The 27,356-nt window shown below is 29.3% G+C and overlaps 2 protein-coding genes across 3 annotated transcripts; one reads left to right on the top strand and one right to left on the bottom strand.

The window, feature by feature from the left end:
* On the bottom strand, window positions 1-6,631 carry LOC136983302 (uncharacterized). 2 transcript variants are annotated; one of them, XM_067280000.1, is made up of 6 exons: window positions 6,586-6,631; window positions 1,878-2,876; window positions 1,741-1,809; window positions 1,426-1,515; window positions 1,273-1,358; window positions 1-106 (listed from the first exon to the last, which is right to left on the bottom strand). In XM_067280000.1, the coding sequence occupies exons 2-5, from the start codon at window positions 2,856-2,858 to the stop codon at window positions 1,296-1,298; spliced, it is 1,203 nt and encodes a 400-aa protein (XP_067136101.1). In that variant the 5' UTR covers window positions 2,859-2,876; window positions 6,586-6,631; the 3' UTR covers window positions 1-106; window positions 1,273-1,295. The 2 variants fall into 2 exon arrangements, with proteins under 2 accessions (XP_067136101.1, XP_067136100.1); XM_067279999.1 differs by lacking the exon at window positions 6,586-6,631 and having other exon boundaries at window positions 1,878-2,897.
* Window positions 6,632-11,942: 5,311 nt separating this feature from the next.
* Window positions 11,943-20,618, top strand: LOC136983301 (tolloid-like protein 1). Its single transcript, XM_067279998.1, has 14 exons — window positions 11,943-12,126; window positions 12,280-12,310; window positions 12,382-12,482; window positions 12,555-12,678; window positions 12,747-12,919; window positions 12,994-13,215; window positions 14,805-15,023; window positions 15,361-15,495; window positions 15,569-15,714; window positions 15,877-16,081; window positions 17,987-18,112; window positions 18,192-18,355; window positions 20,159-20,333; window positions 20,423-20,618. The coding sequence occupies exons 1-13, from the start codon at window positions 11,979-11,981 to the stop codon at window positions 20,327-20,329; spliced, it is 1,965 nt and encodes a 654-aa protein (XP_067136099.1). The 5' UTR covers window positions 11,943-11,978; the 3' UTR covers window positions 20,330-20,333; window positions 20,423-20,618.
* The last annotated feature ends 6,738 nt before the right edge of the window (window positions 20,619-27,356 follow it).

Raw genomic sequence — 27,356 nt, 5'->3', positions numbered from 1 at the left:
TCGGAAGATTTTGAAATTCACAATTCCAATTTCTGGAGTTATCAGAGCCACGTCAAATAATTGGTCGTCTAGAGTGGAAGTTTTAGTATCCGTATTGCAAGTATATCTAAGAATATTAGAATAAAATGAATTATTCAATTCTTTAATTAAATAATGTCGATTATTAATTAATATATATTTATTACTAAAAATGTATTTGTTTACGATAGCCGTCATTGTAGTAAAATCTTAATACTCTGTATAAAATATGTAGTTAAAATTGTTAAAATATGTTGTAGTTAAAGTGATCCCTAAAATTTAATTAATATATATACTGTATGTGTATATATATATTTGTTGTACAAAAAATGACGTAAAAAGTGATTTTAAAATGTTCATTTAAGACTACCGTGGTCATATCTCTCTTCTCTCAGACCCTAAGTAAGGACGTATTTGTGAAAACAAATATATTTTTATATAGAATAGAAGTTATTAACCATGAAAAAGTTTAAAGTACAAAATACAAATTCAATATAAAAATTTTTAATCTAAACTTAACTAATACTGTAAAATTGTTTTATTACCATTTCTACAAATTATGCGGGACGATCATTCAATTCATACACTTAATTAAAACTATGTCTATAGTTTTATATTATATATTTATTGAATGCTTTCATAAAATAATTGAAAATTTTTATTACTGTAATGACAAGTAGTAAATAAACGCCTTTCTTTACACCTTCCTCAAATAAATAAAAATAAAATAAAACAAGCAGCGACACACTTCATACTAATTTCTAATAATTAAACAATTATTTATTAACATCGTTACAATGCCGAGCTGCAATTTTTAATCATATTTTTAATTTATTTCATTTAAAATATATGCTTGCCACCTCAAATTTTTAGTAGTGTCTTGCCCCTGTACATCATACTTTTACTTTACCAATAGAGTCCTGCCAGTTATTTATTAACTGCTGTCAGGAGAAGTTTTAAATTGAAATAACATGACTTCCGGTTTTCGTTGGAGGTTCTTATATAGTTAATCAGGGCCTCTTGCGCCTACGATTTACATACCTGGTCTTGGATTACATCTATCTAACTCAATTCTTGAGATTAAAGAAAGACAGACGGATGGACAAAATTTATTAAAGCAACAATTCGCTGTAAACATTGTAAATATATTCTTTTTTATTGGTTTATTCAGAGAATTTTCTTTAAATAATATTTTAAATCTTATTATTTAACAGGCTACTAACTCGAATGTAACTTTAAATAGTAAATACTTACTTTTAATAAACTATATACAAGTGTCATTTATTTGTTTCTTCATATTGATAGTACATAAGAAGATATGTCAGAAGTAAACTAAATATCTAAAATAAAATAAAAAAATTTTAAATAATTGTCAGATTATAGCAGAATTTTTCGAAAAATACTCACACTAGATAATGTATTTGGTGTAACAACAAAAATTCCTAAGCATGTTAATCCAATAGGTGAACCTTTTAATCTTCCTAAAAATATGTTTAGCTATAAAATAAAATATTCGAATATTAAAACTATAAAAAGAAATCAATTTTTGAATATCTAAAAGAATAAAAATAGGATTTCTCCCAGATCAAGTAATTATAAAATAAAAATCTCAATCAAGTTTCGATCACTGAGAATATCATAATCTCTCTAAACACAGATTTAAAAATAATTTATTTGTATTTTAGTACATAATAATTATACTGTAGTACTGTACACAATTACCTGTAGACGTATATCAGTGGGTATTTCTTCATCGCACAATTCGATAACAACTTCACGAATGCGGTGAGCCTTTATAAATTTGCGATAATTATTTATTTTAGAAAAAATATACAAAAAATATATTTAAAAATACTTACAGCAACGTTTACATAACCTGCTAAAACTGTAAACCCACAAATTCCAAAAAGTGAAATTATAGAGAAGAAATAAATAATTATTTTGATAAACATTTCTTTATCGTGAAAGAAACTTTTTAAACCAATAAACATCAAAGGAACAACTAAAGTATATAAAAGAAATAAAATCCATTGAAACATGATATCAGTTGCTTGTACAAGCAAAGTAACAAGATGGTGACGAAATTGAATAGCTTTCACATTATAAATTTCAGTTAAATTATTTAAAATATATTGAAAATGAAGACTAACTTCATCAAATTTTCTTTTTAAAATAATACAAATTAAAATTCCATAATTTAATTCTGCCATTACCAAGAAGCAAATTGCATTAGAGCAGAGGAAAAAGTGGACATAAATACATAGAATCGAAAGCTTTGATATGTATTTCAAAAAGACTTTGTTAACATTATATATAGACATTAATACAACGGTAACACATGTAAATAGGAAAACGGGAATGATCATTTTAGAAAATATTCTTTCTATTTTTAATAATATTCTATACGTTTCGAGTGAATGTGAAAGTGTTGCATGATCAAACGTTCTCGACCACAATGTACTAATTTGCCGTTCAGATTTTGAAGGTAAAGAGGTAAAATTAAACAAATAGGAGTAAATTGTAGAAAGAAGTGCTATGTCGAAAAGTAAAAATATTACATCATTATAATTCTTACCGAAAACTTCATGTAAAGCGATTCTAAGAGAGTTCTCACAATTGAAGATATTCATTATAATAAGGATTAAATGAAATATTGTAAAAGAAAATAAAAGAAAAAATACAGTTAAATCATAATAATGGATTTTTTTATCGAGTTTTTTAAAACTTAAACCTGCCCATCTTAATCTGCTATGAATACTCTTTGTTAGACAATACCAACATTTGAAAATGATTTCATTGGAAGAAGATTTTAAACATTTACATACTTCTATATCTGGCATACTTCCAATGCAAATTATCTAAAAAGAAATAAAAACAAATGTTAGTAAAGTATTTCAAGTATCATTATTTTTTTATTTAATTGTTTGGTTATATATAATATAGTTTATATAAGTTAAACTACAGTATAAACATTAACTGGAATAAAGATGAAATAGTGTATATGTTGTCTACTTGGACTTTGTTTATTAATAGGACTTATTATACTGGTGAAGTTTCTGATTAACAAAGAGTCCTATTAATAAACAAAAGTCCAAGTATAGAAATATATATGCACAGAAATGTAAAGATGAATTAGTACCGGTATGATAGAAATCGCATTTATTGTTCAATGGCGGATCCAAAAAACTTTTAAAGATAGTATAAACAACATTATTGGTTACAAAAACTACTTAGTTACTTACTCGTATGACTAATGAACAGGCTTATTACACACCAGCCTATTTAATTAACTTATCCAAAAACAGTCTATGGTGACAATCGCCAACATTACCATATACGTTAATAGTACAATTATTTCAAATTATTACATACACTTTATTAATAGGGTTCTAAATTATCATTAGGACAATACTAAACAACAATAACACAACAATACTAAACAAGTCCAATAAAAACCTTGTGAATAGTCCTCCTGTCTTCTTTATGGTTGTGGTAATTTTCTAATCTTTTGTCGCCACCACATTTGTAGGATATGCTGGTTCAGTTTCCTTTTTTTGATTTTTATTTTCATTTGGGTTATTTTTGGACGCAGCTTTCATTACGATTATGGGTGATCCTATACATGTTTTCATCTTAATATACAGATTCACACATTCGTAAGTAACTAAATAGTTTTTATAATTAAATAAGACATTATTGGTTGTTTATATGGAATCGTTTTGCACTAAAAAAAAAAAAAGAAAGTTAACGATAGAATCCAATCAGATATTAAAATTTGTCTCCAATAACCCGCAGCTAGCATGTGTTATCCGATCGGAAACTGTCATTGCGAAAACAAACAGAGAGAAAATTTATACGTTTTTTGAAAATCAGAAATAAATAACTGCTAAAGAAAGGCAATCCACTTTCTTGACGCTTTTTCACATTTATGAAGAACCGAAGAAATAATATAATATAATATTACAATTTTACTTATTTATTTTAAAATAATTTATTATTAAATTAATATTGTTGTTGAAAAGTGGTAATTTTATATCAATATATTTATTATATATTTTTTTATATTTAAAGTACTTCGCGTACAAGTTATTCGTATTAGTTTTATTAATGTCATGGGAGCTAATTTTATGTGGCAAATGCATTGATCAGTATACATTAATATATTAAATGTTTCATAATTAAAGAATAAATATGTATATTTTTTATCATTTTTTTATTTATTCTTTTATTTATTAAATCAAAAATGCTTAAGTTATTATTATTGTTTTTTAATATTTTAAGAAGCGTAATTTAAACAAGCAAATTAAGTAATTAAATGCAAGAAAAAACATATATCTGTACAGCTTTGTTCTAAATTCAATGATAACGTTTCGTGCGACCTAGGTGAAATTTTCAGTGTTATATAAGAACCAAGAATATGAAACACAAAGGCTTATATGGATGAGGGATCACTCTGAATCCAGGACCTGCTCCTGGATTCAGAGTGATCCCTAAAATTTAATTAATATATATATATATATATATATATATATATATATATATATATATATTTGGTGTACAAAAAATGACGTAAAAGTGATTTTAAAATGTTTATTTAAGACTACCGTGGTCATATCTCTTCTCTCAGACCCTACGTAAGGACATATTTGTGAAAACAAATATAAATAACTTCTATATTAAAAGTTATTAACGATGAAAAAGTTTAAAGTACAAAATACAAATTCAATATAAAAATTTTAAATCTAAACTTAACTAATACTGTAAAATTGTTTTATTACCATTTCTACAAATTATGCGGGACGATCATTCAATCCATACACTTAATTAAAAATATGTCTATAGTTTTATATTATATATTTATTGAATGCTTTCATAAAATAATTGAAAATTTTTATTACTGTAATGACAAGTAGTAAATAAACGCCTTTCTTTACGCCTTCCTCAAATAAATAAAAATAAAATAAAACAAGCAGCAACACACTTCATACTAATTTGTAATAATTAAATAATTATTTATTGACATCGTTACAATGCCAAGCTGCAATATTTACTCATATTTTTAATTTATTTTATTTAAAATATATTACTCTCCACCTCAATTTAGTACTGTAATGTCTTGCCCCTGTACATCATACTTTTCCGTTAGCAATTGAGTCGTGTTATCGGTACAACTATTCTTGTAATTGATTTAGCTCAAAATAAAGCTTAATTTGCGACAAATTGAAGTGGAATTACAAATTTTGAGATGTAATATTTTCGAGAATTATGTAAAAATGACAATCCTTCACTACAATAAAGTATAATTCATATGAACATTTTAAAATAAAGTTATTGCGTTAAACTTGATCCGATGTCTGTCCTATTCACGGGTCCTCAAGGGACAGAGGAGATATTTCCCCAATATAAAAATATTGATGCAAAAATATCGGTAAATTGTTTTCCTGTCGAGATGCATGTTTATACATAACTTACTTTTATTTTATACCATACTACAAAAATTGGAAGTAGAAACGCGTACACTATATACAACGGGTACTGGTACATGTTATTATTCATTTTTTTTTGTATTCAATCAAAACCCGACAATGAGAAATTTTTCTTATTCTTCGTCATTGAACCGATCTTCCAATATATAGACTATATAGAGATCGACGCCGATAATACTATAGCATTATTTAAATACTATAGCATTATTCCCGTTTGAGTGCAGGAAAAGTTGTACAAAAGCTGATAAGGGCTTTTGTACAACTTTTCCTGCACTCAAACGGGAGATCAGGAAGTCTGATAATTTTCAGATTAACTACGATATAAAAGCTTAAAAGAAGAAATTTTGTTGAATTGTGATAATTTTTTTTTTTATATTTGAAAACGAATAGTTAAAAATTGTGTGAAGCCATCTGTTATGAAATTTTATTACAAAATAATTCTTATATGTTTAATTATTTTAAAGGCAAGACTGTTTTTGGTTGCTTTTTAATTCTTTCCGCTCTGTACGTACTAAGATAATTTTTTTAAGCAAATCTATTATGGGTTCGGCCAAGCCCACAATGGTGCGACCGAACGATAAGGGATGGGATCATCCCTCGAAAAATTGCTGGGTTTTTTTCGACTCGTCTGTATTCGCTCCTGGGTCCCAGAGCAATAAGTTGCCACCTTACCGCTCGAGCATCCGGCCGTCAAAAGTTTTTGGAGTAGGAGTGCATTTCTAAACAAATTACTCGTTACTGGCATTTAGCCAGTAACGAGTACAATTTTTATTAAATCTAACTTCACTCCAGATATGACACATGACTTCTTTATCTCCCTATTCCCTTGATATGAAACTATCACAAATTAATAGAGTCAATACCACATATATCTGTTGTTTGAACTAAATCAAACCAACATTAAATCTATTATTTACAAATATAATCTACACACGAAACGAATAGCTAATACTTATTTATATTTCAAATTTCTATTTAATCTATAAATATATTATTTAAAATTAATAAAGTCTGGCATTTGTCGACACCATTAAATTTTTATACACAAAAATTTTGAGTCAAAATCTAAAATTTTCCTTACCTAAATTTGGTTAGATACTTGATAATATGGCTATAAGAGATTAAATTATGAAACATGATCAATATATTTCTCATAAATCATAATGTAAATGGATTTTCCTGAGAATTTTTTAAAAATATTTTATTCTGATTGTCTTAACGAAGAATTTTAAGAGATGATAAACATTCTAGTAACAGCTTTGAGATTTAATGATTTTTACATCTACCGGGTATTGATTTGGCTAATAGCATTAATAATGTTCAGTCATATTTAGTGCATGCTTCTAATTGTATTTAAATCAATTATAATTTTCATCTATATTGTGTATAATCGTACATAATTCATTTTTCTGCTATAATTGGTTCCGTTTCTGCGTTAGACAGAATTCCAATTTATAATAGAAATTTTATCATTATGTTTTGACACTTCAGCCTAAAAATATAGAAAAATCGAGATTTATTTTCCGTTTACGCAGGTTTTCGTTTTGTAGAAAGTCTGTTTTAGACAAGTTTTACTGTAATTATATTATTATTATATATCACGTATGCCTTCTAATAATATACTGTTTTAACATGATGGATATAATAAATTTTAATTAATTGGAATTATTAATACAGTATAAATAAAGGAATATCATTCTATAATTTTCCTCACAACAAACCTGTCTTAATGAAGGAATGGCTAGTAAAATTAAACGTTTTAAACCTAAAAATAGCACACGAATTTTTTCGGTACATTTCAACGTCAGCTCTTTACTAATAGACAACATTGATTAATTAAATTCAAATGCTATACCAATTATATTTATATAAGTCTATAATGGGTATCAGAATAAACAAAAACGTTGGGAACGGCGAAAATCAATTAAATTCATCGGAACGTTTACAATAAAATGCGTATATGATACATTAGAAACCATTGTCGAACTTAGGATCTAGATATCACAACCATCTATAATAATAAGGCCGTGTTCACATGGTCCTGTTGTTGTATAAATTATTAATAAATATAGTTTAATTATAGCCTTTAAACCTTATCAGGAATAAAAAATAATCTGGTTTCCTGCGATATTGAATGGTATGAATAGAATAGTTTCTTTGTTTTTCATATTTGACTCTTTTAGCTTGTATGCGCTTAATCCTGTACATAATAATTAAATATCCTCGAACGCAAATAGTTTCGAGAAAAAAAGGAACCAATTTTAAATTATTGTATTTTCGTTCTCTGGGACAAGCATAACCGGAAGAGAGTGGCGAAGCGAGTTATTTGCGTTAAAAGTTTTACAAATAGTCACATCATACTAACTTTTCGAGTATATTAAGAGAAAATGGAGCATGTCAAATATCTTAAAATAAAGGACTTTTACAGAGACGTGTATAACGACGGCAATCTACATCGAAGAGTACAGTACATTTTGAGATAATGGTACTGTTCTGTACGTGACATGGACATGAGTCATTTTTGTAGTGGAATATACAAGTAAATTTAAGTATCCCGGATGCCATTATCGTCAAGAATTTTTAGAGTGGGATGTTTTTCATACATTGTTGTCGACAAGAATCATTTAACAGAAATTATCACCATCATAATAAATATAAACTTGTTGACATCAATATTTAATCGTAGCCTACTGACCCTGGCACAGTTGATTATGGTGACATTTAAATAGTAATCTAGAGTTATTGTAGGTACTTGTTACGTACAGTAACCCTAGATAATTACATATAAGTGTAATAAATAGATCTAAGTATAATTTATAGTCGCATATATATATATAATATAAACCCAATTTAAATAGTTATAAGGTTATAAACTTATATTAAAATTTAGTTTTGTACTCAAAATCTGTATAAATAAAACTGTGACGATATCGATATTGTTGTAACAGGATTATGTCACATTAAAGGAGTTTTACCTAGAAATTGTGTGATTCATTTATTCTAGTACGCAAGAAAGTCTATAAAGACATAATAGATATTACAGTCTGTTTGGATATTTGTTGCCGCATGACGGAAAAAAGCCTGAACATATTTAAACCAAACTTCATATTTCGAATCTTTCGATTCAGGAGAACGTTTAAACGTACTTATTATAACTAAATCTACATTATATAAATTAAACTGGAATGGATTTCTGTCTCTTTGACTCTCTGTTCGCTAGATGGCGACACATAGAATCAGCATCTGTCCGTCAAGCACCTATATATATATATATAGGTGCTTGACGGACAGATATATATATATGTCAAAATATGTATTTTGTATGTATATTAGCTAAAGGCTTCTATATTGTTCAACATATCCGCACCAAATTTGTCATGAATATTATTTGAAACTTCAGAAAAATACTACGGGGTCCCCAACCCCTCTTAAACACGAGCAATTATTTTGTTTTGCAGTTTCATTATTGTAGTAAATACTCAAGTAAATAAATGTATATTTTAGTTATGGAACTGTTTTGTTTTAGATTTAGAAAAAACATTCAGACATCCAACTTTCAAGTCGTTTGTAGTTATTTAGTGCATGCGTGATACTCTAAACCAGACATGTCAAAGATACGGCCCGCAGGTCATGACTGGCCCGCGAAACAATTAGTTGCGGCCCGTGACATCAATTCAATAATGCTATTTGTTTATTTTTTTTATTATCTTGATACCAAAGAAAATGTGATATTTTGTACTTAAACAAATAATACTTAATAAACAAAATTGTTGAACTCAATTATTACTATTATTGTTTTTGTTTTTATTTATTTATTTTTGTGTTTAATTTCTTGTTTACATTATGTTTTTTCTATTTCATCTTTTGAATTTCAAATTAAAGTCCGTCTCGTCAAGATCATTTATTGCATAATTCTCACGATTTTGCATATAAAATGCGTGTTTTCGACATAGTGTGGGTGATCGGTTAATGAACATAACCCGTTCCAAGACTTTGTTCGCTATCCGAATTGTTCGTTAACCGATCATCAATTTACCATAGGTTTTTATGAGAATTTGATTAATTCGTTCTGGAGACTCGAAAAATAAAAATATATACTTTTTTACTACGTTTATTTATATGTAATAATAAAAATAGCCTACATATATACACAGTCTTGCATTTTTATTAGTCATGTTTTTTCCGTTTGTAGGGGTTAAAAAATCTGTCTAGTGTCGATTGTTTTTCTCTCTTCTTCAGGATTTTTCAGAAGTAATTAATAGCATTGTAAATTGTAGAGATCTCCAAGCCTATTAACTTCAACCTGGTTTGGATGCCATTCTAAGACCGTTGTTCTGACTTCAGACTCCCACTTCTTCAAAAATTCTTTAATAGCAGATATATATGCATTAATCCTCTTTTTTCAAAAAAAACATGTCAGGCAGAGTTTCTTGGTGTTCTTCATTCAAGAGTTCTCGGCGTTCTTCCGTTGTCAGATCAGTTTTAGGTTCCATTATGAGCTCTTCAATGTTCTTTATTTCTCAGATGTGATTTTTGTTACTACTTAAGCTGCTTGAGCCTTCTTGATTATACTGTACCTTTCTTAGATAAGATTGAACTGCGGCCTACTGTAGAACTGTACATACCATACTGCCCAGCAACATCAGACATCTTCTGCCCACTCTCTATCTTTGCTATTATACTCTCACTATTCGAAAATAAAAACCGAACGCAAAACTTAACGAGTGCCCACCCGAATACTATAAAAGAATTGTTTCTGTCAGAAAAATAAAAGATCTTGGAAGTTCAAAGTTCGAGGAATACTATCCGATAGGTAACAGCTATATCGGGTTGAGCGTCGATGTCGACGTCTCCCACGCTTCGAAAAGTTTCGAATTGTTGCCTGAAGACAAGGGAAGACCAATCAGTATTCATTATTTTATGTTGCTTCTTTTTCTGTATGTTCTGTGAAGTGTTCGTTGCCCGAACATAAAAATCTTTCGCGAAAGTGTTCGTTATCCGATTTGTCCATTAACCGATCCCCCACTGTATTAGTAAATTACAGTTTATGCTTGTATTTTGATTCTTGCGATCCTTATTTCCGGATCAGTTTGCAGACCTGCTTCAATCCTGTAAATTGGTCGAAATTGTTTGTTTTATGATTAAAGTTATTGCTAGAAAAGTACAAATATTGTTTTTTTTTTTAAATTTTATTGTGAAATCTCGGGTTATTAAAAAGGAATTTTTTGAGTCGGCTACTTTTTAGAAAATTTTTGGCTACAAAAGCTAAAAACATCTGGCCCGCTGTCGTACTCGAGACAAAAAAATTGGCACTTAAGCAGTTTGAGTTTGACTCCCCTACTCAGCATCCTCGTAGAGTAAGACAGACATTAACTTAGCATAATAATTTTATGTTATTTCTAACATAAAACTATTATGCTAAGTTGTGTGTCTTTGAATAAATTGAAGTTTCTTTGAAAATACATAATCGTTTTTTACAACCGTTAATAAATCCACTTGTGGGCATAGAAATACGTATTTAGTAATTTGTTTACTTAATAAGTAAATTAATAAACAAATACAATAATAAATAATTCGGTAGTGAAAAATGTAACGCATCTTTACTGCTAAAATAAACTATATTTCGCATAAAATTTACTCGAATTTTAAATATTTCATGCTTAAAATTGTTGTTCTGTTGCCTTTCTAGTCAGTCAAGATAAATGAAAGAATGTTTAATTAATAAAAATAAGTGAAAATATCAGTAATTAATTTTAAAATTAGAAAATATTTTACTATCTATAGAAAAAAAAAACGCAAATGAAAGAATTATAAACATTTAAAATAAGCAAAATTATGTTTATTTATATAAATACGACTTCAATACGGTCTTATTGAAGTCGTGTTTATGTTGATTGAAGTTGATGAGGTAACTAATGGAAGGCGTGGTTTGTAAAAATGTACCAATGAAAATACCCCAGGCGTAAGGAATGTAAATACAGACGGCCCTAAAAATTTCCTGATTTCATCCTGGCTTTCATGGATGATAGAATGATAGAATCTTAGCACCTTAGACCATCCGGTCCTAATAGAAAAACTGGAACCACTTAATGAATACTTATTATTATATTTTTTCTGTTAGATTTATAAAACATCTTTTAGTTAAATAAAGATATTTTATGAGCTTTAAGATAAAATATCTTTGAGAATTATATCAAATTTTTCGATACAATAGAGTATATGAAATAAATATGGAAAAAAAAATTGTTTTGTACATCTCTAAAACTTTACTTTTCAATTGATTAAATTAAATTCATATCTACGTTAGTGAAGAAATGAAATAAAAGGAAAAGCTAATTGGCTATTTTGATTAACTATTTCCTGTAACATTGATTGAGTGTTGATAATTACAGAGTAAATGCATTATATTAGTATTCTTCTTAGTTATATTACTTAAAATTTTGAAGTGGAATTTAATTTTGTTTGAAATTAATTATGAAAATCAGATTCAATTTCATACATATTTTTATAATAATTTCTTTAATTGTATTTTTATGCGCTTTAATCTGTATCATTGTCATTCTATTTAGTTTAACTAATAATTCATCGGAAAAAATTTCAAACTACGAAGAATATGATTTAGGTAAGTCTTAACAGCAATACATTTATAACAGATTAACAATATTTTTTTAATGTGAAAATATCTTTTAATTTTGTATTATGTAGTATTAAGACGCTACTTTTGTTTAATTATTAATATTTAAATATGTCCTCTCTCTTCTCCCCTCTCTCTTAGAAAAACAAATAATTCGAGAATTTAATAATGGGTAAGATATCTTATGATATGTTTATAATTTATTTCTCAAAAAATGTTTACAATTTCATATTTATATTTCAGTTATAATGAATATTTTAAAAGAAAGAGAGCAGCTACTGCTATTAAAAGAAAGTTATGGGATGAAGGTGTTATTCCCTTTGAAATTGGTTATGAATATCTTTGTGAGTATTTAAATCTTATAAGAAAACAAACTATTAAAATATAGACCTATAAATTAACTATTTGCTTCGAAGATTTTCAGTTTAAATTAATAAACAAAGCATTTCGTGAATGGGAAGCTGAAACGTGTCTCAAATTCATTCCAGCTGAGCCTTCACACGAATATAGAATTATTGTGAAAAAAGGAGGTTCGTGTGGGTTAGTATTTAAATAATTTATATGAAAATTGAAGCTTTATTTTATTTATTTATTTTATTATTTCGAAGTTGTTGCTCTCTTTTTGGGAAAACTCAAAGAAGACAGAACTTGATCATAAACTATGTCTGTAATTATTCAATGATTTTACACGAGTTAGGGCACGTGATTGGTTTTCATCACGAGCAAAACAGACCAGATCGTGATAAATATATTAAAATATTATATGGCAACATTCAGAGTAGTAAGCCAGATATCATTTCATAGGAAATCATCATTAAAAATTATATTATATGAAACGTTTTCTTTTATTTTCAGGTAAACGCGTACAATATGAAAAATTAACAAAAGAAGAGGTTAATTCACTAGGATTTCCTTATGACTATAACAGTATTATGCATTATTCATCTCGCTATTTTGCAGTTTCTTCAAAAGAAGAAACAATGATATCTCTCAACCAATCTGTATCTTTAGAAGAAGAAAGAAAGCATCTTAGCAAAATAGACATTGCACAAACTAATAAACTTTACAATTGTCCAAGTATTTTATTTTTTCTATTTATATTCATATATTCTAATAATATATTTGCTATAAGTTTGTAGAAAATGTGTTATTCTCGCTTCTTTTTGAGTGGAACAGTGTTCCATAATAACTCATACCTTTTATTTCCCATGTTCATTTCTCTTTTCGGTTAATGATACCTATGGTAGTGAACATGGCGGCGCTTCGGTTAGGTTAGTTTCGTTTCCGTTACATTAACTATATTTTTAGTAGACGTTTCCTTTTTTTTTTTTTTTTTTTTTTTTTTTTTTTTTTTTTTTTTTTTTTTTTTTTGTTTTTAGTTTGTTCAAGAACTACCGTGAATCAATAACTAGTGACATTACACACACGGCGGCCTGCCGGCGGCTCCCCTCCGGGAGGAGTCTATCGAGAGCACGAACAGTCGGAAGGGCCGTCATGTTCGCTAGGTAACATTAACCCTCTTTTCGTATATGCGTTTCGGGAATTTCATCTCTTCTCCTCGGTATGGTATCCGTTTTTATACATATTGGGCTGCAATTTGAAGAACTGTAGACCTACAACTTTCCACTGTTGTCTGTCTGTCTTTCCTTAATCTCGAGAATGGAGACAGATAGATGAAAGACGATATCAGATATGGAAACCGTAGAGGCAGGAGGCCCCGATTAAGTATATATAAACCGGAAGTCATGGTTATTTCAATTTAAAAAGTTTCTCCTGAAAGGTATTAGATAGATGACTCTATAATTAAAGGAAAAGTATGATGTACAGGGGCAAGCCATTAGTAATTTGAGATAGAGAGAATATATTTTAAATTAAATACATTAAAAATATGAATAAAAATTGCAGCCCGGCATTATGACGACGTCACAGTAAATAATTGCTCGTGGTGTTATTTTGAAAGGTTTCGAATTTTCAAGAGTCACTCGTACTTCCGTTTTAGTGATTGAGGAAACGTCACTGCTACACTTTTTAAAATATTCAGTGAGGTTGAGTGTTCACTCCGGCTATTGAAAGGATTTATATTATTAGTTTACAAAAAGGTTTTTACTTCTAATAGATTTCCAAAGAGGATTTTTATTTCTAAATTTATGTTTTCTTACCTATTTTCACCCCCCTTTTTATGTTTAATTAAACGTATTAAAGGCCATTAAAACTAGCTAAAAATTTCTTCCTAGCTTGTTCTTTTATTTCCTTTCCACTCTTTACCAGTTCGGTCCTTTTTTTTACCACGTCTTTTTAGATAGTACTGTTGCATATGGTTGTTTCAATTACAAAATCTCTTTTCAGTATGATTTTATTTCCATGCTTTTATTAATATTTAGATTATTATTATTTTTCTAAATGTACATGTTTTCTTTAAATAGTTTAATATGTGTATACAAACAGGTACCGTACTGAGGAGGGAGATGAAACTTCTGAAACGCGTATATGGGAACGAAATAAAGATGGGAAATAAAAGGCATTTGCGTTGTTGTTATGGAGCACTGTTACAAAAAAAAGAAACGACAAATGATACAACGCAGTTCCGGAAAAATAAAACCAGATGTATTATTCTCTTATATTTAATATTTAATATACTAATTACAAAATACATTTATACCTTTCAGAATGCTTGTTTAATATTAGAGATGAATCAAGAACAATATCAACTAAAGATCAAAGACTTAAGATGGCAAAAGAGAGATATTGTCAATGGTACATTAAAAGATATCCAGGCGAATTTATTCATTTTTACATAGATTATCATGATATACCTGAAAGTGAAAACTGTTCCGAAAATTATTTAGAAATTCGCAATGGATATTGGTCTAAATCACCACTTATAGGTAACGTTTTACAATATTAGATATATCTATATTTTAGTATAAACTTCGCTGCGATTTTTTCGTTTTTCTCAACTAAAATCTTTATTTTAGTTGAGATAAACGTTGCAAGATATATGAAAAAGAAGATATATATATATATCTTTTTCCAACTCTTCCCTTTAAGTTCTTTGTGTTTTTGATAGTTTATCTATCTTCTCTTCTGCATTTTTCTGGTATCCATTTCTAAAATTCAGTCTGTTATCCTGTTTACATGTCCAAACCATTTTAATCTTCTCTACATTCTTGTCTTAACCATTCTTGTGATATCTGTATAAGTATCAAATTTCTTTAATTTTAGGAAGATTTTGTGGAAAGCAAACTTACCGCAACTCTAATTTTATATTATATAAAAGTGTCTCAAATTATTTATTAATTACGTATAAAAGAACATCTAGTTATTCAGAAGATCAAGGTTTTTCATTAACTTATAAAAGTAAATAAGTACAGTACATTTTTAAATGATTTTAATACATTTTAAAAGCATTCTAAGATATTCTTTCTTATAGCTGTATGTGATAGAATTATCGAAGCCAATGAAGGAATAATACAAAGTCCAAATTATTTGGGAAATTATTATTTTCATCTAGAATGTAAATGGATTATTACAGTTTCTTCAGGTTACAAAGTAGCTTTAAAATTTCAACGCTTTCAGGTATTTTTCAAAATACGGTTGTAAGTAGCTTCAATATAAATAGATTATTATGTAGAGTAGCACAAAAGTCAATTAATCGATTTATATATTAACATTATTTATATTGTTAACTGAGTTTTGGATAATCATGTATATTATTATATTAAATGTTTAAAACCTTAGATTACAGAAGAAAATTGTCAATCAAACTTTTTAGAAATAGTCGACGGTTCATGTCCTGAAAAAAATTTAATAGGAAGATATTCTGGAAACGAAATGCCAAAAGATATAATATCCACTAATAATACAATATTAATGAAATATAAAAGTGACTTTTCTGCGAGTGACTATATTCAACCCGATGGTTTTATAGTAAATTTTGTCAAAGGTAAAATTTATTTATCATTTTTTAATTATATGCCATAAATAGATACAGTATGTAAAAGTATTCAAAGTTAAACTAAAAATTTCTTAGAACATTCATTATGAAATCCATGTCAAACTTCTATGTTAACGAAGTCTTTAAATGTCTTTTTATGTAAACAAGATTTCTGTTGAGAAGGCAAACATTCTAACTCTTGTAGCAATTTTTTGATATCTTTAGAATGAATTTTTGCTGGTGCAATGCGAGCATTTCTCACAGCTTCTCCTTGAAGGTAGTGAATAACTTTTTGAGGACGGCAGTTTTCTAATTTTATCGACAAGCCTTGTTTGTGAATTATTTGTAAGAGTTCTTTTAAATCAGATATACCGTAAAATGGAAGAGATTTAGTTATTCTTATTATTTCAGCTGTATCAGTATATATTTTAATTTCAAATCCATTTGCAATGATCTTGTCATCTGTGATTAATGGATATCCAATTTCTTCATTTCTTTCTGAATTTAATATAAATAAGGCATTCCAAACTTCAAGTTCTCCAAATGAGCCTTGAGATAACATTATTGGACAATCCAACTCAGAAAGAAAATGATGTGAAGAGATATCATCAATGTATTCAGGGAGCGAATGGGGTGTATGCTTCTCCTTAATTTATGCTTTTATGTGTATAGGCTTGTGTGTGTGTCTTTTTAGATTTATCTAAAAGAGAACATTTATTTACAAAAGTATTTCCAATTATAACGGCGTAAAAAATGCAGTGATAACTCTTGCACATCACATTATCAAATGCATTGAAATATGGTTTTAATATAGTATTTTTTTCTCATAACATTATATTGTATTATATTACAAGATGCAATGCGATATATACTACCAAAAAATATTGTAAAAGAATAATGAAATTTGTAATTTAATTGCAAAATTATTTTAAGCATTTATAATTATGAACTGATAAATATCAGTTTAGAATTATAGAATTATAATTCTAAAAATTTTCAGTTTGAAGGCAAGTATAGGTTAATGGTAATTATAGAACTTTCGTTGTATTACTTTCAAACTGAAAAAATATCGTTTATAGTGTTATTTTACATCAGTTTTTATCGTCTACGACTTTTATTACTCTATCGCTTGTAAACAGCAAGAAGTGTCAATTATATTATTTGTAAACATAAAGTATAGCTTGTAAACTGATAAGAACGACACACTACTTATAGCTGATAAAATTATAAATTTCTGTCAATTAGAGTAAAATAATATATTAATTTTATTTCCACAAATTTAAAAAGATTATATTAAAATAAATAAATAAATATATATGTATATATATATATATATATATATATATATTGCAGGGTAGTCTATTAGAAATGCTTCGAAAATCCATTGAGGAGCAGTATCGATAAGGGCGGATTATGTAATAAAATAGCACTGTGATGTTAACTGTTATGTCTTGGCTGTTGTTAATTAGGTTAGGCTTATTTCTCGCATAGATGTTAATGTATGTGGTTTATCCCTTCTAACATAATATTTTTGGAAAGATATAGGAAAGGTTTCTAGACTTTCCCCTCAGCATTTGAATGCCTCTGAACGAGCGTATGTTCAATAGTTAAATGAGGCTCACAAAGCCGCTCTTTAGTCACTGTTGGTTTATATATAGGCCTATCCGTAATTGAAAATTGTTGTAATGGAAATTGAATTCGATAATTTATTTTACATAAGAATTCTCTAGAAGGTCCAAAATTCTAAAATATTCGTTGTATGACAAGTTAGTCTAAACATAAATTCATTGCTTAGAAGTTTTATTGTAATTTAATTAATTCTTTAATTTAAATTTAAAAAAAATATATAGCCTAATTTTGCTGTGTCCATTTTGAAGTAATTTGTTAAATATTAAAAATGAAATCATATTTAAGAAATAGACGAATGCGAATATTCTGAAAGAAACGGATGCAGTGATATATGTGTTAATACAATTGGAAGCTATCGATGTGAATGCAGAGAGGGACGATATGCATTTACGAATGATAAAATTTGTAAATGTAAGAGATGTTTAATTAATATATATAATATAAAATACTACAAAATTTTGAATTTAAATATAAAATTTTTATAATGTAGCTTATTCTAATGCTTGCGGAGGAATTTTGAATATAACAGAGAAAATAATAATTACTAGTCCTTTATTCCCGGATAATTATCCAAGTTACTCTACTTGTATATGGGAAGTTATCAATCAAAATGTCATGATTAAGTTTCTTCAATTGCAGTTAGAAGGAAAAGAGGTATTTTTATAAATCATAATTTTTCAAGTATTATTATTTATTAGACTTATTAGTACTATTATAATTAATAAAGTGTAAGAATATGATTTTAAATTTAAAAAATCAGGCTATCAATATACATTTAATGTATAAGCTCAGCAATGCATATATGCTACCTAAAAACGCATAAAGAAGTAACATATTATTAAAACAAGATAAATAATACATAAATCCTAGGTAGTTCGACCGCTTTGAAAAAAATTCATAGCAGGTTAAAGCATTGCCCAAAAAGTTTAGATATGTTATAATTTACAACAAATCAAAAGCGTATATTTTTATTTAAAAAAACATTAAAACGGCATGTCTCACTCTTATGTCCTAATTAGAGCGTCCACCCATCACTGGTGAGATCGCCCTTTAAAAATAACAAAAGTGTAACTTATAAAGAATAAAATAACAGAGAAAATTGATTGGTACAATGTTGCTTTTTCAATTTTTCACGTGAATCGCAATAATACTCGTATTTAGAGCAATAATGAAACCAAAGGCTGCAGCTCTCACATTTAGGTCTAATTCCATCATCCCTTCTAGTAGTTTAAAAAATAGTTTTCTCCTCATCCCACATATTCATTTTCGTTTCACTCTTCAGATGATACATTATCTTATTGTAAATCTGGACTTTCACTCCCCGAATCTGAAGATAGTTGGTTTATGTGTACGTATATGCGTTTTTCATTTACATATAGTGTAGCAATAATATTGGATATAGGATATAATATATAATATTGGAATAATTGATGGAATAAATTGAATATAGGAATATATTTCTAACTTCCACACTTTCAATAATTTTCAATTTCCTTTGCGGTCTGTCTCTCTCGAATTAATGTGGTCTAACTATACTAAAAACACAGAAGAGATCAACCATCTTCGTAACATGAAACAAAAACAAATACGGATGCATTTATCACGTTATACTCTATGTTTAAGCACATTCTATCACCCAATATCGGAATAATTTATATAAATTCACTTGTCTTTAAAATATCACTAATCACACAAGTCAGTCAAAAAACTTTCAGGTTAGTGCAAAGTTTTAAGCATAATTTCTAATTTGAATACGGCTTTGCTTACGTCTTGATACAATATCTGCAACAGACTGAATCGTATTAACTCTTCGACGTGACATACAGCATCCTGTGTTGCTTCGCTCCTCAAATACCGTCATTGGCCGGTCTCTTCGCTGGTCGTATTCACTATTCCAGACTTACATTGTACACACAAATTTTTTAAAAATTAGAAAAATAAATAAAATTTTAAAACTCATTCTTTGTTTTTATCATATATCATCTTTCAGTGCGTTAGAATAATCAAATTCAGTTTTCTTATGCGTTTTCTCAAGAAGAGAACAAATATCCGTCCTGTTTAACGGTACTGTTATGAATACATTAGTATTCATGTGCTGTTGCGCAGGGCGGTCGTACCTACTTTAAAATCCAAACATAGTGTTAATATTTACAGAATTTCTACGAATTATTAGGCATTTTGACATAAAATGTGGGTTAATGTTACTTATGGTTCCAAGATGGCGGCTCGTCTCTGATTCCAGCAAGGAAACAGTGGGGACGCACGTTCTAACCTAACCTAACCTATTTTAATAATTTTCTTGGTAATAATTATTATAATTTATTAGAATAGGTTAGGTTAGGTTAGAACATGAGTCCCCACTGTTTCCTTGCTGGAAAATCGAGCCGCCAACAGACGAGCCGCCATCTTGGAACCATAGGTAACATTAACCAAAATATGCTAATATTATTTTTTTAGCCATCGTGTTTTGATAAATTAATAATAACCTCTGGAGATTATGATTATGAATATTGTTCAACCAAGCCTGAGGCTCTTAATTTTACTCAAATTGATAATTTAAAAATTGAATTTCTTTCGGATGAATATGAAAATTTTCCAGGATTCGCAATTTTAATTGAACCGTTTTAGTTAGGTAAGTAAGCTTCTATTTTTATTAGCAATTCACATAACTAATTTTCATTTTATTTCTTTCTTTTATCTGCGATATAGCCTACACTTTAGGGATGAAAAATTTTAAGTGTTCCCGATGGATTTTTTGATTATTCATTCATGTTACGCTTATTATAAAGCATTTAATTACGTATTGTATTAAAGGTATTTGTTAAAGGTTCTGGCAGATGTGTACTTATAACTATTAAACTTTTTAATACATGAAATGGAAATCAATAAAGCATTATTAAGATAAGATTATTTTATAATTGGCTTAGTTATATTGATCATTTAGCCAAATGCAAAGATGAAAGAGTAGACGAAATAATTAATGGAATGAAGACAATGGATGGAATAACGACAGAAGAAACCAAGAATTAGGTGGAAACGAAATTGGAAAATTTGAAGAGAGATCGTCACGTAATAATGGATTGATAATGATTTTAATTACTCCGAAGATTTTAGAAAGAAAAGAGAAATAACATTTTAATTATTCCTAAACATTTAATCGCAACTAATTCGACGTAATTACTATTTTTATAAGATTTAATAAACAGTTTAAACGATGCTAACATTCCCTGTTATAACAGAAAAATTGAAATACAGTATATTTTTGTCTTGTTGTTTTAATTATAATTACTAATATTGTCGTTAATGTTAATTACAGTCTAAATGATTTTTCTGTCTTGACTGATATAGATAGACGGAAATTTCGTTCTGGTCATAAACAGTTTATTCCTTATAAGGTATTTATCTTAAACATATTTTTGAAACTATAGATAGACTGTTCAGGAAATTCTAAAGAATAAACTGTTTATGACCAGAACGAAATTGCTTATTATATTAGAGAAATTGAAATGAAAACAGACCGAGGTCTGTCACATCACACAGATTTGTGAGTAAAAACGTACCAAAACTACCAAAATATTTATCCCACCTTTCACCAGATTGGAAATTTTGGCCTTTTAGGAAGTGTCGGGACATAAAAAAAATGTTTAATGGCCTTTTTTACAATTCCGTCTGATGACAAATCGGAATCCTAAGGCAAATAGATAAACTCTTCCCACTCAAACATTTTTTGTATTCGCGCTGGATTTTGTGACTTGAAGGCGCATATTATCGTGGTGAAGAATAATCCCATCTGTCAGAAGACACGGGTTTTGTTCTTTACAGCGCGACGTAATGTTTCGAGAGTATCCTAGTTTTATGGGACTCAATGAGCAAGGACTTTCGTTTTTCGAAGAAAAATGTAATCATCATTTTGTCGGTTGCACTTTCTAAGCAAATGCTCAACTGACATCGGTTGCGTTTCACGAAGGGACAGAACGGTCAAACGTTTTCTTGTCACAACCGATCTTCTTCAAACTGGAATTTCTAACTTGGTTAAGTGATGGATAAATGTTTTAATGGTTTTGGTATGTTTTTACTAGTGACGGTAAATCGCTTGAATAAATTGCTTAAACAATTCGATTATCTCGATTATGGTAATTTAACTTGAGTATCAGTTGAGCAGTTGCTTGAATTAGTCATTCGTAGAAGTCGCTTGAGTAGCAATCTCTCGAATCAGTCATTCGAGTAGTGATCGTTCGATTTACTAGTTCGAAAAATTAATCGCGTGCTATTTCGAGTGACTGCTCTTTCAAATGTTATCTCAAACAATAATTGACTAAATCCCACTCGTCATTCGATTTACGATACTTTAAGGAAGAATATGGAAGTCATTTTCTATTTAAAATTTGATTATTTTCAAATTAAGCCAATGAATATTGATTTGATAATATTCTTAATATAGAACAGAGCTATAATATCTGGAGAGGCAGCGCGTAGCTTACTGCTACTGTCACCGTAAAGCCACCAACAGAAACACCTTAGAGCACTCTGTCCTGTAACGAGTAGAAATTTGTTTTAGTAATAAATAGATTACGCGTGATTGGTTGGAACGGGTTCAAATTAGCGGCCTGAGATTTTTGACCTCTCTTTGATTTCTACTAATTTCGACGCCCTGAGTACAATAGTAATGATCTCATACCTCGTTCCCGAGATATAGGGCCCCAAAGTTCGGGTCTTACGGTTCGTTTTTCGTTCATTCCTGCTTACTTAACACTTAGAACCGCGATTTTAACGATTTCAGATAATTCGACATTCCGAATGAATTGTAATCGTTTAAACTCTCACCAAACCTATTTTTAAAAGTTTAGAGAATTTTTTCCACTTACTATACTTCACATGTAATGTACTGTACATAAACTGACGGGAAACAAAATATCCAAACTTTCTCGACTGTTTTGCTGCTCATACATACATTTTCTCACACAATTGAATATATTATAATATATATAATAATATAATTTACATAAAAATATATATATTTTAATATCCACACTTAACCTGAAATTATAGCAAGTTTCGGTTTAGGCGTAATAATAATCGATGACACACACCCTCGTGGGATATGTGACCATGTGTTTTTGTAAAAAAAAAATAAAGGACAAATAAAAAATTGCTTCATAATAAAAAAGCAGGTTGCGTTTTTTCGTTTCATTAAAAGTAAAAAAATTTATAACATTTATTATAAAATATAAGCATATATATATAGCATCATATTATTACTTAAATAACATTAATTTTAATAATTTTTACAAGAATGAACTTTTTAATAAATCAGTTTTGTTTTAGAAATGTGTATCTCGTAAAATTTAAAACATTTCGTCATAAAGTGAACATTTTATTATTCTTTAAAATGTACTTTTTTATTCTAAATTATTTATTATTATAAAAGGCAAAAAGCTTAATTTTGATTGTGAAGATGAGTATTATAAAAAGTTGTAAATTCTAATAACGAGTAAATTCGTCATTACGTCGATTCCACTCGAGATATGACATATGATCCCCTCTCTATCTCCCCACCCAGTTGACCTTTAGCTACCAAAATTTAATTGCATAAATGCACCTTATCTCAGGATTGGGTAATATCTCAGGATGTTTTTTAATCATTACCCCATCCTGAGATATGAAATGAAATAGACGCCAAAATACACACACATACATACATAGCCACGAAATTTTTTTCTGATTTTTTTAAATCTACTTTTTAGGTTCAGGAAGTCGAGGTTTTGGTTTATGAGGAAGCAAACAACTCATACGTAAAAATATTGTGTCAAGTAAGTGACAATTTAGATGCAGTAAAATTTTTTTCTTAGGAGTTTTTCTTTGGTAAAGATAAGCTTGACTTTTTCAAGCGGTGCCATAAGAATTTTATTATTGCCTCCTATATTTAGCATTGAAACACAAAGCTAATCTTTATTTAAAAAAGACTACTAAGAAAAAACTTTGTTATCTAAATTGTCATAATTTTTTGGTGCAATTTGTTACATCTCAGATGTTTTTGTTTGGATATGAATTGCTTTTTGGTTAATGATTGTGTTTTTACATCAAGACCTATGTATGACAAAGATGTAGAGTTCGGTGCTCGGCAATGGCTGCCAAGCTTTCAATACATCTTTTAGTAAAATCGTTATAAAAAGTTCTAATTGGCATAAAGTTTAATTATACTGGATAACATTTTAAACAAAAATCATTCGTTTCCTTGCAATTTTACCCATACGAGCATAAAATTAAGCAATGAAAGTAAAATAGCTCTGTGGGAAAGCTCCATGAACTTTGACCTATCGATCCGGAAGTTTGGCGAGCAACGCACTGATGACAAGAGGCTTACGTTTAAAATTTGAGCTTTCTAAATCTAGTGGAAGTGTCTGTAGTGCTGAAGGAAGAAAAGAAGGAAAATAGCATTTTTGAAGATTTTTACACTTTTCGATCGCTTATATTTCGGCAACCCTTTTATAGAAAAACCTGAAATTTTACATACTACTAAGCATACTTGCAAAAATAATTATCTTTCGATTAACAACTCTGATTTCTGTATATATGTTCAGTCAGTGACTTTTTCACTTCTTTACCGGAAGATAATTAAAATTATTTTATTTCTTTAAAAACGTTTTTGTTTGTTTATAACTTTAAAATAAAATCTTTCTTCGGAGCATCCAATTAAGCCATGCATTTACACTAAAGAGAAAGAGAACTGTGAGTAATGAAGTCGAACAGTCAGAAAAAGCAAAATCCTACCCGAATTCCATCAAATCGAATTGAAAATCTTAGTTTTTCTGAATAGTTGCTTCCAGTTTCAGGTGGCACTAATGAAAATTGTAAGATAATTGTACTTTGAGTGGAAGGAAAAGTGAAATACAAAACATTCCTCTTCCAAAAAACATCAAGGAAATATAATGCAGTTGCAAAGCATGACTTATATTGATATTTCAAAGATGTTCAAATCAAAAACTCTCACGATGAAGTAGAAAAGCAGAGGTGGTCCTTTCAGCTTTTTTTGCAGAACACAGCATTTTCAGTGGTTAATCACTTAAGTCCTATTTTTAAAAAAACATTCAGTGATTCAAAAATATTAAGAGAAGTAACATTACGCAAGAAAAAATGTTTATCATTAATTAAGAATGTTATTGTTAAGGAAGAAAATAATGACATATTATAAAGCTTAAAATTGTTTGCCAAAAAAAGAAAATCCCTTTATCAAATCTTACAAGTATTGCAACAGATGCTGCAAGTATGATGATTTGGCAGAATAACTAATCGTATGCTCGTCTTAAAACAGAGCTTCCCAAACTTATTCTGTCTGCAACACGCTGCTGCTGCTATTGCTGCAAAAACATGTGAAGAACTTCCTAGAAATCCAGAACCTGTGCGATGTATGGTTACGTACTGTACATTGCCAGTAGTCAAAACGATGTCGAGCAGTTAGAGGAGATTCATGAAACGTATGGAGCTAGTAGGCAAAATACGTTGAACTAACAGAATCTAGGTGGCTTTCCTACCATCATTGTGTTGATAGAATCCTTCAACAATGGGACGTGTTCAAAACCTTTCGTTCGACCTTTGACAGATGATATATGTATGTTCTTAACCCAAATGGATATTTGAAGAGATGCAGAAACCTACAGATAAGGTTTATCGTTTTTTAAGATTTGTTTTGGATTACTTTAACAGATTCGATGCTCTTTTTCAGTCAAAAACACTTCTGATTCATCAGTTAAGTGAAAATTCAAAGTTGATTTTGAAATAACTGTGTTTGAATTAATGGAAAACCTAGAAAAGATCAATTTATTTTATTCATCCATTTTGTTGAATGAAACTCAGTTCTTCACTCTCAATTCCTTCAGTGTGAAGAATTCTTGAAAGGAAAAGCTGATAATTTAGTTCAGGAAGTAAGGATGATGTGTTTAAAGTTTTACATTACCACTTCATGAGAAATCGCTTTCAGGCTACCACTCTCAGATACATTGCTTCAAGAAGTCAGGTTTATTAATCTATGCATTGCGTTGGAAGGTAAACCTCGATATTATGCAAATGACTAAGTACCTTAAAAGTATTTTCAAAGGTAATGTTGAAGTATTTGTCGTGGATGTTGAATGGAAAAATTTGCTAGTCTCTTTCTTCACAAAAGAAGAGCTAAAAATGCTAAGTCTGGATGGAATGTGAGAACAAATCCCAAGGAAACAGAGAAGCAGCCTCCTTTTGCCAATATTTGTAAGTTGACAAAACTTGTTCTTATATTACCTTATTTAAATACTGACGTCGAACGTGTTTTCTCTATAATCACTGATGTCAAAAGAGAAAAGAAACCGTGTGAATACTGTTACATTGAATGCTTTGTGTGCTATCAGATGTTCTTTTCATATTGCAGGCATTTTAATGTGGCAAAATAACACCTACGTTTATTTACAGCTAATATGTATAAAACTAATTGAAATGTGGCGTCAAGTTCAAAGCCTAGTCCAGTCATTGAATACAAACTGTTTTAGATTCAGAATGTGATGATTAAGTCGCACAATTGCTAAAATGCTGCGATATTACAAGTGCCAAATTACTAAAATGTTATGATACCGTATGTGCAAAATTAATAAGATGCTGTTCTTATTAATTTGCAATTCTATGCTGATTTTTACAATTTAAATAATACTCGTAAAATCATAAATTATGAAGCAATGTTTAATGGAACATTTTTATATACAAAAATAAAGAATTGCATTTTTAGTCTTAAGTTTAGTCTATTACAATTTTTTGGTCTTTGTAGAAAACGAAACAAACAAAAACTATTCAGATTTGACTTTTTCCTTGCATTTATAGTATAATATGTAACTACAGTAGAACATCGATTATCCGACCCCCGATTAACCGACTTTTCGGTTAACCGACCGCGTTCTAGTCGGCAAATTCAAATGTCCGCTAGTGATGTGGCGCTACAATATTTGGTTATGTCTTGGCTACTTTAATATTATTTTTGTTAAATTTTTGCTTGTTTTAGCTGGCAGCACTGGCTCGACCATGAAAGGGAGGCTAGTATTTAAACCAGGCCTAATACACTATACTAATAATGTATTTTTTCATACTTTTCGGTTATCCGACCAACCCCAGTCCCCAATTAAGTCGGATAATCGATGCTCTTACTGTATTTTTTTTTTTTTTTTTTTTTTTTTTTTAACTCTTTCCGCCCTGTGGGCACTAAGAGGGCCTCTTTTAGTAGGCCCATTATGGGTTCGGCCAGGCCCACAATGGGGCGACCGGGTGGTGAGGGACGGGGCCCGACATATCCGAACGGACCACCCCCCGAAAAATTCCTGGGGATTATTCGACCCGTTCGGATTCGATCCCGGGTCCCCCAGAGCGGTAGGCTGCCACCTTTACCGCTCGGCCATCCGGCCGTCTAATGCTCTACTGTATTGTCAAAACAAAATTGACACATCAACATGCCGTCAGTTGCTTTTCAGTCTCCAACCATTGGTGTAGGGAATTTTATTTATAAGGGCATTTTAAATGTGACGTCAGGTTTAAGAGTATCCCGTCCTTGATCAGCAACGCCGCCTCTTCAAATATTATAGGTCCACTGTGGTCACAAAGTCTTGTACACACATTGAAATAACATAAAATGTAATTGACA

This window comes from Centruroides vittatus, unplaced genomic scaffold, assembly GCF_030686945.1.
Source record: "Centruroides vittatus isolate TY-2023 unplaced genomic scaffold, ASM3068694v2 contig_880, whole genome shotgun sequence".
NCBI lineage: Eukaryota > Metazoa > Arthropoda > Arachnida > Scorpiones > Buthidae > Centruroides > Centruroides vittatus.
Note: the sequence above shows the minus strand (reverse complement) of the source record. Positions and strands in the feature narration are given on the sequence as shown.

Bases quoted from the DNA above. Each gene is read 5' to 3' on its own strand.
- LOC136983302 (XM_067280000.1), bottom strand. From the start codon at position 2,858: ATGCCAGATATAGAAGTATGTAAATGTTTAAAATCTTCTTCCAATGAA. The intron at 1,810-1,877 runs GTAAGTATTTTT...AAATTTATAAAG, and splicing joins CAGGTTATGTAAACGTTGCT to GCTCACCGCATTCGTGAAGT. The intron at 1,516-1,740 runs GTAATTGTGTAC...TTTATTTTATAG, and splicing joins CCACTGATATACGTCTACAG to CTAAACATATTTTTAGGAAG.
- LOC136983301 (XM_067279998.1), top strand. From the start codon at position 11,979: ATGAAAATCAGATTCAATTTCATACATATTTTTATAATAATTTCTTTA. The intron at 12,311-12,381 runs GTAAGATATCTT...TTTATATTTCAG, and splicing joins ATTCGAGAATTTAATAATGG to TTATAATGAATATTTTAAAA. The intron at 12,679-12,746 runs GTTAGTATTTAA...ATTATTTCGAAG, and splicing joins AAAAAAGGAGGTTCGTGTGG to TTGTTGCTCTCTTTTTGGGA.